The sequence below is a fragment of the Calypte anna genome, chromosome 4A (assembly GCF_003957555.1).
Source record: "Calypte anna isolate BGI_N300 chromosome 4A, bCalAnn1_v1.p, whole genome shotgun sequence".
Lineage (NCBI taxonomy): Eukaryota > Metazoa > Chordata > Aves > Apodiformes > Trochilidae > Calypte > Calypte anna.
The window spans coordinates 633,493-645,585 of NC_044248.1; the positions used below are offsets into that span (position 1 = coordinate 633,493).

General features: G+C 44.5%; 1 protein-coding gene across 1 annotated transcript in view; it reads right to left on the reverse strand.

Annotated features, from left to right (window-relative positions):
- Positions 1–1,185: 1,185 nt before the first annotated feature.
- BMP2K (BMP2 inducible kinase) overlaps positions 1,186–12,093 on the reverse strand; it is a 49,758-nt gene continuing 38,850 nt past the window's right edge. Inside the window, exons 15-16 of the mRNA XM_030450147.1 lie at positions 11,777–11,890; positions 1,186–2,794 (exon numbers count right to left, since the gene is read on the reverse strand). Of these exons, the coding sequence (XP_030306007.1) occupies positions 1,386–2,794; positions 11,777–11,890 (1,523 nt within the window). The 3' untranslated portion in view covers positions 1,186–1,385. The remainder of the gene's footprint in view (positions 2,795–11,776; positions 11,891–12,093) is intronic.

Here is a 12,093-nt window from a genome sequence, read left to right on the forward strand (position 1 = left end):
AAATGCAGCTCACTGCCTGCTGCTCACTGCTTCTGTTCCCAAACACATCTGGGTTCAGGGAAAGGTTCTTCAAAGCTCAGTGCATGGAGCAAAACTTTCGTATAAAATAGGCTAAAGTACAAGAGATTCATCAGAACCAAAGAGAACATCAGGTTACAGGCAGTTCATAAAATTATTCTTGTTTAAAAAAAACAACAGGTTTCAAAGAATACAAGTTTTCTTTGCAATAAAAATCTAAGAGAAAAAAAGAAAAGGTATTTTCAGACACAAATCCCAATCAAATAAATCTGATGGTTGCATCTCACAGTCAACTGTAGAAGTCATCTGAAATACTCCTTATGTGCCAAATGATTTCCTCGTGTAAACCAGCCTCTCTCCCCAGTGCACTGAGTAGGTTTCAAAGTGCTGCAAACAAACACATCCCTGCTGGTTCACCCCCCCACATTCAGGTTTTATGTCTCACAAACCACTATAGTCTCCATATCTTTAGTTTTAACTCTAAAATTCCAGTTTGCTATTTTACATTAATGGCACTTATTGTAAAAAAAAAATTAAATTGAATGTTTAGGCACACAAAAAAATAATCTACCTTTCATCTCTGCAGCTGCATAGATGTCTACCAGGTCCCAAGTCACAGCTGTGCTCTGAAATTCTGGGCCACAGCCCCTTGAGGACTTGGCTTCTCTATTTTCATGATTAATACAGGTAGTTTGCACCTAGGAAGCAAAGGCTTGACTATTTCCAGCACACCAATCTGGATATTAGTACATTTTGGTTCTTAAGTCTATGGTGACTGAGACACAAAGAACCACCACAGTTCCACCAGGCCACCTCTGCCTGTGGAAAACGTTTTTCATGTGACCTCTGCCTGTCCCCCCCCTCCTTCTCAGCACATCACACCAGGCTGAAAAGGCAAAGCAAAAGTGCAGAATGACAATCTCTTCCAGGGCCCAGAGTCAGTGACAAGACAATGATTCATTTCTGATTTCTCTTTTCACTCAGGGAGCCATCTGTCATAACAAAATCATGCTCCTGGTTTGGTTCTTTTTCTATTTTTTTTTTTTTTAAAAAACCAACCAACCAACCAAAAAAACCAAAACAAAACAACCCAAAAAACAAACAAACAAAAAAACAAAAACAGAAAAACCCCAAAACAAAACATAACCACCAACCACCACAACAAAAAGAAACAACCAACCCCCCCAGAAAAACAACCCTTGAACAACCCAGCAGAAATTTAGATTTCATGGTGCAAGCTGGCCATGCCTTCTTGAACAACCTGGGCAACCCGGGGCCCTGCCAATTCAACCAGAGAAATTACTCCACTAATTAAACCTCTGTGAAGTCACCGGGAGAGGTGGTGTGGGGGAACCCACTGGAAGCATTTACTGTTTGGAAGGAAAGGGAGCTGCGCCAAAGGGATCTAACTCAAGCAGCTGCTGCTGGCCCTGGGCACTCTGCACAACCAGTTCCGTGAAGGGCACTGCCCCAAAGTCATCTGTTTTCAGCCCCTCTCCTGCGTGCAAGGAGCTCTGCCTGGCTCTGGCAGCCCCCGGGCCGTGGTCCCCCCGGGGCTCAGCGCAGCCCTGGTGCTGGGGATGCCGCATCCCGTCCGGCGGGTGGAAGGGTTTGGCTCCGAAAGGATCCAGCAGGCTCTCGTCGGGCTGCAGAGGGTTGGATCGGTCCTTGCCGTCGGTCAGGGCAAGGCTGATGTTCTCTTTGGAGTCGGAGATGGTCAGGAACTCGTTGCTGCTCTGGGAGTCCCTGCGGGCTGCCCTGCGGTGCCGGCGGGCTCTCTCCGGGGTGCGGTAGTTGGGTTTCAGCCCCTTCTTGGCCGTGGTGGGGGTGCCGTGGTGCCGCTTCCCGTTGCTCTTGGAGCCCTCCTGCTTCATGCGCCTCTGCCGGGAGGAAAGCTTCTGCAGGTTCCGCTGCTGCTTCACCTTCTGCTGCTGACTCCCCGTGATCTCTTCGAAAGGAACCAGCCCGAACAGGTCCTCTCTGCTCCCACCGCTCCTGGGGAGAAGGGAGGGCTGAAACGGGGTGCAGCCAAAGATGTCGACGCTTCGCGGGGAGGTGGGGGAGAGCAGAGGCTCGGTTCCCACCACCTGGGCATCTTGCTGAGACACCTTTTTGCTGAAGGGGGCTTTTGTGAAAACATCGAAGTCATCCTGGTCTTGGTTCAGGCAGGGAAAAGCCATCTGAGAAGAAACATCTTTGTCCATCCTCTCTCTCTGCTGAGGCTGCAGAGTGAAAAAGGGCACTGCCCCAAACACATCGAATTCTGGGCCAGGGATTGTTTTTCTGACAGTACTTGGCACCTCAGACGGGGGCATATGCAGTGAACTGAGTTCAGTGACTTCACTGCTGCCCGCATCATCTCTGAACCTACTGCTCAGGAGCCCTTCCACAGACTTTTGTTTGGTACGATCAGAATCAGAGTCAGAACTTTGCTTCTCTTCCTCCTCTTCCTCCACCTCTTCCTCAGAGTCCATGAGGAGAGGCCGGTGGCCTAAATTCTCAAGTTCTGTATCATTGTCATCATTGAAGTCTCCGTTTTCTCCTTGCAAGACTTCTTCATCCTCCTGCTCTTCCTCTTCCTCACTGCTCTTGGGAGAGGGAGGATCGGATTCAAAATCACTCTCTGATTCATCACCTTTCATCACTTGTCCCTCTGCAGGTTTCTTCCCAGGCCGGGGATCTCTAAAAGCATGGCTCAGTTTTCCACCTTTGGTTGGGGTCCCCAAGTTATTTCCTTGATTGCTGGCTGAGTTATCCACTTGTTTTCCAGGGGAACCTGCAGGTCCAAAGAAAAATGCAAAACAAAACTTGAAATACATTCAGAGCCAACACTTATTCCTCACACACCAAGAGCTGATGGAACATACAGACTGTGCTGGGGGAAGCAGCCACAACGTGGACATGTGCCCACGTGCCCAGGGTTTCTGCCTCCCTCGGGTGTTGATGGGGGGGATCACAAGTTCATGTCACCCTGTGGATACAGAGGTGCAGGGATAAGGATGATTCCCAATTGCTTTGGAATACTCTCTGTTCCTCCCTGCAGCCAGGACCAAAACCATAACCTGGACTCATAAATCCCACTGAGAATTAACCTTGATGGTCACTGCCATGTGGGCATTTGAAAAGGTCTCCCCAGGTGCCCCCCTTGGCTTTGGCAGAAACCACCTCTCCCCGTCACAGCCTTCCCCATGAGTAACCCCAACAAAGCACACACCGGGACGCAGAACAGGGAGAGCTTTTACCTTTCTTCTGAGAGCAATACTTGCCCTGGCATGTCAAACCTATGCTTGGAGAAAGTCTATTTATCTAGTGACCCTGAGGCTCCACATCTAGCCCCTTCCAGTGTAGAAATTCAGGCAAAAAAACAGAACCCAATTAAAAAAAAAAAATCCCCAAACCCTATTCCTCTTTTGCTTTAACTTAGAACTGTTTTCTTGCTTGCTTCTAAACACGATCTGCCAGCTCACTTTCTCTATGGGAAAAATATTTCTCTTCATTTTACTCCTCTGTCTTTATGCCCACTGTTTACTATCTGACAAGGAGAGTTAAGAGAGCAACTCACTGACGACTCTTTCATGGGTTGGTTGCCTTAGAAATACTGGGAGCAGAAAAAATTTGCAGCAGTAAACAAAGCTGATGGGAAGAGCAGGCAGAGCAAAGGGTGCACTCCTCAGGCTCCTGGAAATGAGTTTCTCCCCATGCTGGAGCCCTGCTGCTGCACAGAGATGTTTTCAGGGTGCCACTGACTGCCAGATTTCTATCTGAAGAGAACAAGCAGGAGGAAAATCAGAACACTTGGTCTGAGCTGGGGAAAGGCTGCTTGCTCTCCTTTAGGCACAGAGCCACGCTGTTCTCAGCAGCTATGACTGAGCAGGCAATTCCAGCAGCAGCAAGGTTAACCCAGCTCCTGGCAGGCACAGGATTGTGCTCCTGGCAATCCGTGTGCAGTGCTTCCCCCTCTGGCTACAGCTGGATGGATGGTGTGGGGACCACGCTGCAGATGTGGATGTCAGCAATGTCACCACCAACCACATCTACACCTGCACCAGCCAGGGCTGGGACTGAACCTGATGGCCACAGTGAGCCCCCTGTCCCTGCCACACAGCCACCACCACAGCCCGGGGGCTGCCAGGGGCTCTCAGCTCCAGGACCCACCAGAGGGCTTCTCCTTCAGCCCATCCTCAGCCTGCTGCAGGCACAGCACACTGCTCTGTCCCCATCCTCTCACCTAACACACACTGACACCTTCCAGCCATGGCTTGCTGAGACAACTGCTGACGTTTCATCAGCTCACTGCGTTCAGAGGACTGAGAGAGCTGGGGAGGGATGTGTGCACCACTCATTTCACCAAAATAAACCTGCAGGATCCAGGATCCTGCTGCTGGCTCTGGTTCTCACACCATACAAAAGAGTTTCTTCTTCCACGAGGGATTTACCAACTTTCAGACCAAATCACATTCTTTTTTTCTTTCTATAGTCCAGTTCAGGCCAGAATATTAAGTTTTAAAAGAACAGTTTCTTCCTTTTTTTAACAGGAATCAATAACAGATTCCTTCACCCAGCACCTCTTTTGCTCTTCTGCAATTATAATTAAAGTAACAATAAAATGATAAAAATTCTGTGGCAATATATTTTATGTGTGGATTTAAAACCAAGATGAGCAGAATGACTAAAACCATCAAGTGATTATGGCTTTGAGCTGTTTCTTCTTAGCTTCTGGTGTCAGATTGCTTCTTATGTACTGTAATTTTAAATACTACATATTTGTTTTACCCACTAAATTAGAAACTGGATTATTTGGCTGCTTACTTTAGATTTCCCAAAGGTACAGCCTCACGTTGCTCTATATAACCCTGTCTTCCAAATCCTGCTGTTCCTAATATTTACTGAAATACTAATGTTAACACAAGTGCAATTAGATTTAAAAAGAGAAGAAAAAAGGAAATATTTCTAGGATAGATGTTAACACCACTTACATAAAAGGTTTGGGGGATTTGCTGTGTATGTCAATAACCACAAGTTTACACTCCCAAGGCACGATTACACCATTGTTCATGATTTCCAGATGCAGAGAACAATTTATAATTTTTTCCTAAGAACTGAACCACAGTGTACCTAATATACCTGACTTCCCAGAAGGTTTAAATATTTTTTTTAACTGATGCCACACTTGCTGGAAAACAAACTGCAAAAGACACGGACAAGCCAAAAAACCCTAATCCATCCCTCCATCTCTGACCTGCTGAAGCAGGAGCTGAAGCAACACAGTGCTCAGGTCTCAGCAGCAGGGCTGTCTGGCCAGAGCAGCAGCCAGGACTTGCCAACACATGGCAAAACACTTGCAGCAGTTTCTCACCAACCTGCGTTGGTGCTGGCACATCAGCCATCCCAACACCTCCTCACAGACCCACCTGGGTCTGGTTTTCTTGCTGAGAATACACATCAAATGAGGTGGGGGTTCTGGCAGCCAGACAACCTCATTTTAAGGAACATAAACATCCTAAAGTTCCTTTCTCCAGTCTACCTACCACCAGAAAAACTGGGATGAAGTCAGGGACAGTTCCTTGAGCAATCCCACTCACTGGAGAGAAGTGTTCTACAGCAAGTAGAGACCTCCCGCTCACTGTGGATTATGTATGGAAATTTATGTTCCTGTATTTGGTACAGACTCAAAATCATCAAAAAGCCAATAAATTTTGCAGTGCTTAGACACTGATAAGCTAGACTACCACCAGCAGCCTCAGTGGAGGTGTATGGCCCTATGTGTATGACCCTGTGTGCACAACTGGACAGCAAAGCAAGGGGCAGAGGTCAGGCATTGCCAGGAGCAGCAGCTGCCCCTGCTGCAGAGATCTGAAGCAAGCTCTTTTCTGAAGTGTTTCAGCAGTGATGACCTGACTGCTCCCACATTTGTGTTTTTCAGGAAAGAAGCAGCATCCTGCTTTATTCTTTGGTTTGTGTTGAGGTGTTGTGAACAGTCATCTGCTCCAAGCAGACATTAGTCTGTGCTCTGTAAAGATATTTAACACTTTACAGTCTGACAAAGCCAAACTCTGTGGAAAAAAGTCTCTCTCACTGCAGTGTTTGTGGTTTAATCTCAACAACAGGCAGAAAACTGCAGCAGACTGCTGTCAAAAGCAAACTAAAACATGTATTAGCTCCATTAAGCTACCAATTTTAAACCCACAAAAGGAATATTCTGTTTGGGTTTCTGCACTTCCAGTTCCCTCTCTTTCATCCCTAAAGAAGCCAGTGAGTTAAATAAATACACACAGCACTACAGACCTGTAGTGTGAGGAAACATGGCCCAAAAAAGGAAAATGCCCTGGTTAATGACAATTTAATGCTCTGGCCAAATAGATTTCAAACCAAAGTGTTCTGTCATGTTGATTTCACGCCACCTCCTCAACCTACCCTGCTGCAGAGACTGTTCAGATACATCCTTATAAAAATGCTGCAAAATGTTGAGTAACATCTGTTTGCAATGTCCTGTTCAGATTACTACACTTCTAATCAGGTTTGCATCTTGCAGGAGACAATTGTTCTGTGCTCAAATGCGAGCCAGGTGGAACATCTTTAATCGCATAAGAAGATCCCAATCTTCAAGGAAATTTTCTGTTCTGATGTTCTTTTTCAAGACATCCGATTATAAGAGGATGAATTCCCCCTAACAACTGCAGTAATTACATGCCTTCTGCTAGTTCATCAGTTCAGGCATTGTGGGGGTGGCAAAAGAGCAGGGCATAAGGGCTTTAAGCTCTCTTTGAATTGGTAACATACTGCCACCATCACTGCAGAACAATTTGCCACATGTCAGGCCCAAGGATTACTGGCACACTGCAACTAAATCTGCACTAGTTCTTTGACAAAAGCAAGGGCAGCAGCTGCTGAGTGCTGTAATGGGGCTTTACACTGCTTACCACCTTTATTTTCAAGGAGAACAAAAATGGCAGATTAAACCACTCCTGTCTGACATATATTGCTTAGATATTCTTTCAAATAATTAGTCTACAAGTTGAAGTGTGGTTAAAAAAAAAAGTGAAAGGTGATCATGATTGCTCCAATATTTGACACATAAGAAAATAATCACTGAATCCTCTCAGAGAGAAAAGGCACAGCACTGGCACAGCCCACACATACCATTTATTCTTGTGATGTGTGAATAAGTTCAAGTTATTTTGGAAATGTTCTCTCGAAAAGCTAAAGATCATTTTGAGACAGGGAAAGATCCTAAACCTGCATTCAACAATACCTGAAACCACAGCCAAGGAAAGGGCAGGAACGCAACCAGTATTTGCAGTGAGTACAAACAATTATATGAACTTATTTTAATTGTTAATTTACCTAATCTGGAACACTGCACAACAGCCACATCAAGCTGTGGGTCTGGGCAACACTCTACCAACACCTCGAGAACATCAGTTTCCAAAGAAACATGAACTGAGGGCATGAGCTGCTCAGGGTTGGTTGTAGAGTCTTTTTGTTTCTCCTGTTCTCATGTTTTGTAGTTTCTTGTGAAACTGTAGTGAGCTGTTTCACTTAAAGCTCCTGACTGTGCAGCAGACCAAGGACTCCAAAGCTGTGCTACAGAAACTTGTGGTGGTTTGAAACCCTGCTAGAAGCAGTGTACAACAAATGTAACCAAATGCTTAATGGTCCCTCACATTTCTTCAGGGCAGAAGAACAGAAGAACACATTTTTCTGCTTTAACACAGCGACTGCTATGAATTGGCTACTGCAGCTGAGTCCTTTCAGGGGCATCTCGTGTCCCAGTCTCCAGAGGGTTTCCATTGTCCTGCTCTCTGGCACACAGCTGTCTGGTTTGCTGCCAGAGCCACACAGCCACGATTAATGAGCTATGTACCACACCACACAACTGCTCTTCTTCCAAGACAGACACTTATAATGATCATTTGAAGACACAGCCAAGTCTTCAAGTGCAGGAGTCTGGAAGTCAAAAGGAAGCCACTACAGAACTAAACTTGCTTTTATCCCCAGTTTCTGCACAGTGAACATGCCCACAGTGATGTGTATGTCAGAAAAAACAACAGTGACTTGCTCCAGCAGGAGCATGTCTGCAGTGCAGAAGATGGGCTTCACAAACATTCAGTAGAGCAGATAAACACACGGCCTTACCCCAAGCCAGAGGAGAGCTCACAACAGCAAAGCACCCAGAGGACAGCTTCAGGTGAGCACTTGCCAAGAAATTCCAGTCCAGGTTTCCCAACCTCTCCACTTCTCACAGTCCTTCTACATCATTTTGGAGATACATCAAACTTCTTATTACATCTCTAAGTTCTAGTACTAAGCTGAGGGAAGCAAAGGGAAGCAAAAGGCAATCCAGCCCACTTTAATTGCAGAAAGAATCAATGTAAACAAATATGAGATGGCAAAAAGCTACTGAGTACAACTCAACAGCAAACTGTACTATACTCATGACATTTCCTTCTTATCATATGAAGACAGTGGAAAATGCATCTCTCCTGAGTTTCTGCAATACTCCATGTTAACAAAGGATGTTACAACACAAGTGTTACAACACACAGGTTTGAAGCAAAAGCTTCCATTCCAAAACACTGCCCCTGGAGCCAATCCTTCCACTGCCACCAATGCCAGTGTTCCAGGCATTTAAGAACCAGAATGTGTTCTCCACATGTTGAGTGCCTGTCCTAAGTGTTCCATTACTGGCTATTCATCTGTGCTTTCTTCTCTCTTTTTCATAAAACACTTGCAATGTTAGTTTTGTTTCTGAACACTGCAATTCTTCCTTAAGCCAACTCTCTTTTCCATCCATCTCAACTTCTAAGCCACAGACACTCAGACATACAATCACACATATAGTGAGCTTAAATGTAGTCTTTGTGAGAACTCTTCTTATAGGATACACACCAAGTGCTTCTACACTGTTTTCCTGCCAGCTACAATAAGAGGAACCCAGGAACACATCACTTCTCACAGCATTCACCCTCTGCATCACTTGTGCAGGGACACACATGTTCCTGGCTCTCCATTCCCACTGAGAAGAACAAGCACAGAAGCTCTGGTGGGTAAGCAGCCTCAGTTCACCCAGCTCCAGGTTCTCTTTCCTGATGATCCAGCAGCCCTGGAAGGCACTCTCACACCCACAGGGAAAACCCCCAGGGCTCTCAACTCCCAGCACCCCCAGGGTCCTTTCCAGCAATTCTATCATTTTAATTAAATGTCACCCAACCCTCTGCCTCTCCCTTGTGCCACCTTCCTGGACACATGTAAACATACCTGACAACAGTTGTTTTGCTGGGCTGCCAGCACATTCTGTTGACTTGTAAGTCAAAAGATGATCTGTGATCTTCACTTCTTGCTGCTACCTCACATCAGATGATAGAAATCAGTTCACTATTTAGTCAAGTGTTGCTTTCAGCAGAGAACCCATAAGCCCCCCAAAAATACTCTGGGTTACTCTACTGAGCTATACCCCATGTACAACATTTATGAACCTGACATGTATGTCACACAGCTAAAAAACCAAGATGACTGCAGCTCCAAATCTCAGGCTGTTAATACAGTAGAACCCATCTTCAACAGGAATCTCCGTTTTTAAGAAAGTAAAAGTTTCTTTTTTTATTTGTTTTAAATCAACACTTCATCACATCATGATTCAGGAATTCAAAAAGCAGTCAGAAACCAGGCTGGACAGTGACACCCACTCCATGTTTGCTCTCAGTTAGGAAGTGGCACTCCTGCTCCAGGAGCTCCAGGCAGCTGCTCACCCAGCACTGCAGCTGTGCATTAAACCTCTGCTGCCTCTGATGCCCTGAGTAAGGCACACATGTGGTTTACTTAGTTAAACCTTTTACAATCATATGGAACAATCCAGAAAGAACCTACTATACAGAAAGGCTGACTGCAAGGAGAAAAATAAACTACAGATAGCCCCTCAAATTGGTCCTGGGTAGCCCTCAACCAGAAATACAGTTTGTCTCAGTCAGCTCCATTCTCCTTTCCTTAGTTGCCTTTCCACACCACATTTCAAGCCATTTCCAAGAACAGTTCCATGGGGAAAACAAACCAGTTTTTAAAAGATGTAGCTTCAGAAGTAAAGACTCATCATGTTAGATTTGGCTGCTCAGTGTAATTCACTGTTAACACAGAATTAAAAATACCTTCCTTGAAATCTAGCCAGTATCTATGCTTGTTTAAATCCCAATTAGCAGTCAGTAGAACAAGGCTATTGAAAAACAACCTTATTTTTTTTCCAATGAAACAGGTAACAGTACACAACCAACTCAGTGCTTCTGAAGCAGTCCGTTTCTTCAGCCATAACTCAATTTGATTTTTTTTATTTAAGAAAAGGCACCTCCCCCTTGTTTTTGTGGTATGTCAAGAACTAAAGCTTGGATTCAAAGTAACAAAAATAAAATGACATAAAACAGTGAGGCCATTCATGACAATCTAAGCTGTAACTATCTGAAGAACAGTAAAGAGAAAATACATTTCCAAGACCTAGGGTGAAGAAAGTAAAAAATTAAATAATAATAATAAAAAATCACTGGTCACACGGGTATGACAAGGACTCTAGAGAAGGGACTAAGCAGCTGATAGTCACCATCCCAGATGAAGTATAAGTACTACTGCTCATTTTGCATGGGAATTTAGGCTCTGCTATGAAAACAACACAACCTCTTTAACCAAGACTCCAGGGTGAATCCTCCCCAGCTGCCACCTGCAGACTGCACTTCCAGAGCTCACAATTCACTGAACAATTGCTCCCACTTTGTAGTGAACTCCTGGCTGTTCAAAGGATGAGGGCAGGTAAACTTGTCCTTGCTGAACGAGCAGAACAAGAAGAGAAACTAAGAGCACAGTAACAGCCCAAGCAGAATTAATTTGAGTCTTTCTGACAGCAGGAGCAGAGAGGGATGCAGAGGTGTGCTTACAAAGCATACAGGAGTTACCCAGAGCACTCCTGGTTAAGCAACCCCAGCAGAGGATCTTCAGGAATAAAGATGACAGCAAAAGGAAACAGGGATGCTGAGGTTAACCCCAACTGGTTTATTTTAAGGTATGTTACCTGAGCTTTGGAACTTCTGTAGGAATGGTTTTTAAAATTTGTATTAAGGCACATTTATCACACAAGTACACTCCACAAAGCTTTGGTAGGCACTGAAGAGGCTCAGGAAGACACTGAAGCTCTTCTTACCATTCAACTGTCATCCAAGACTTACTTTGCCAGTGGTACAAAAAATATGATTAAAGTGCTGATCAAATGTTCAAACTGGCAGTTAAGATGATGCAGTCTCACCATCAATGCTCACATATAACCCCCCCAAAAAAAAGTACAAATAATATATATTTGGTGTCTTTTGACATAGTTTTTACCAGAACTATGCAGTAAATGCAGCAGAAGATTACAGTCTTAACTTGGCTGGGGAACTGATCAAAACAGACAAGTTGGAAGCAGAGAAGAGGGAAGTAGCAAAATTTGGTCTTAGCAAGTAATTTGCATTAAACAGAATCTCTTCTGGTTCTGTGCAAGTGATTCACACTGCACTGGTCCAAGGTGCTCACACTGCAAAGTGGTTTTTAATTGGAGATGTTTCAACATACTGAAAAAAAAAAATCTCTTTAACCCACCTACTGTCATGAGACAGCCAACCCGTTTCTCATTCTGTGGTAATTTAACTAGATGTACATACTTCAACAGATACATAGAGATCTATACATATATGTACATATGTATACATATATATGAGCTAGTGATGCTACAGATGTAACTTGCCTGGGTGAGAAATGAAAGGAACAGAACCAAAGGGATCTTCAGGAGGGTTTTTCTGTGGAGCAGAATGTGGCTCCACATTCTTATCTGAAGATGCTCTCCTGTCCACCAGCCTGTCTGTAGAAAACAAAATGAAACAGAACAAAAAATAAAATAAAATAAAAATGGCAGGTCTTATACCTACACAGAGATATCTACTGTACAGAGTGAGGGAGGAACAGACTCTTAAATAGAGGATTTCTGATGTTTTAAAGATGTTGCACACCTTGAATTTATACTTCTTGATCATTCAGGACCATTCACCTGCACCAGCCTCTTGT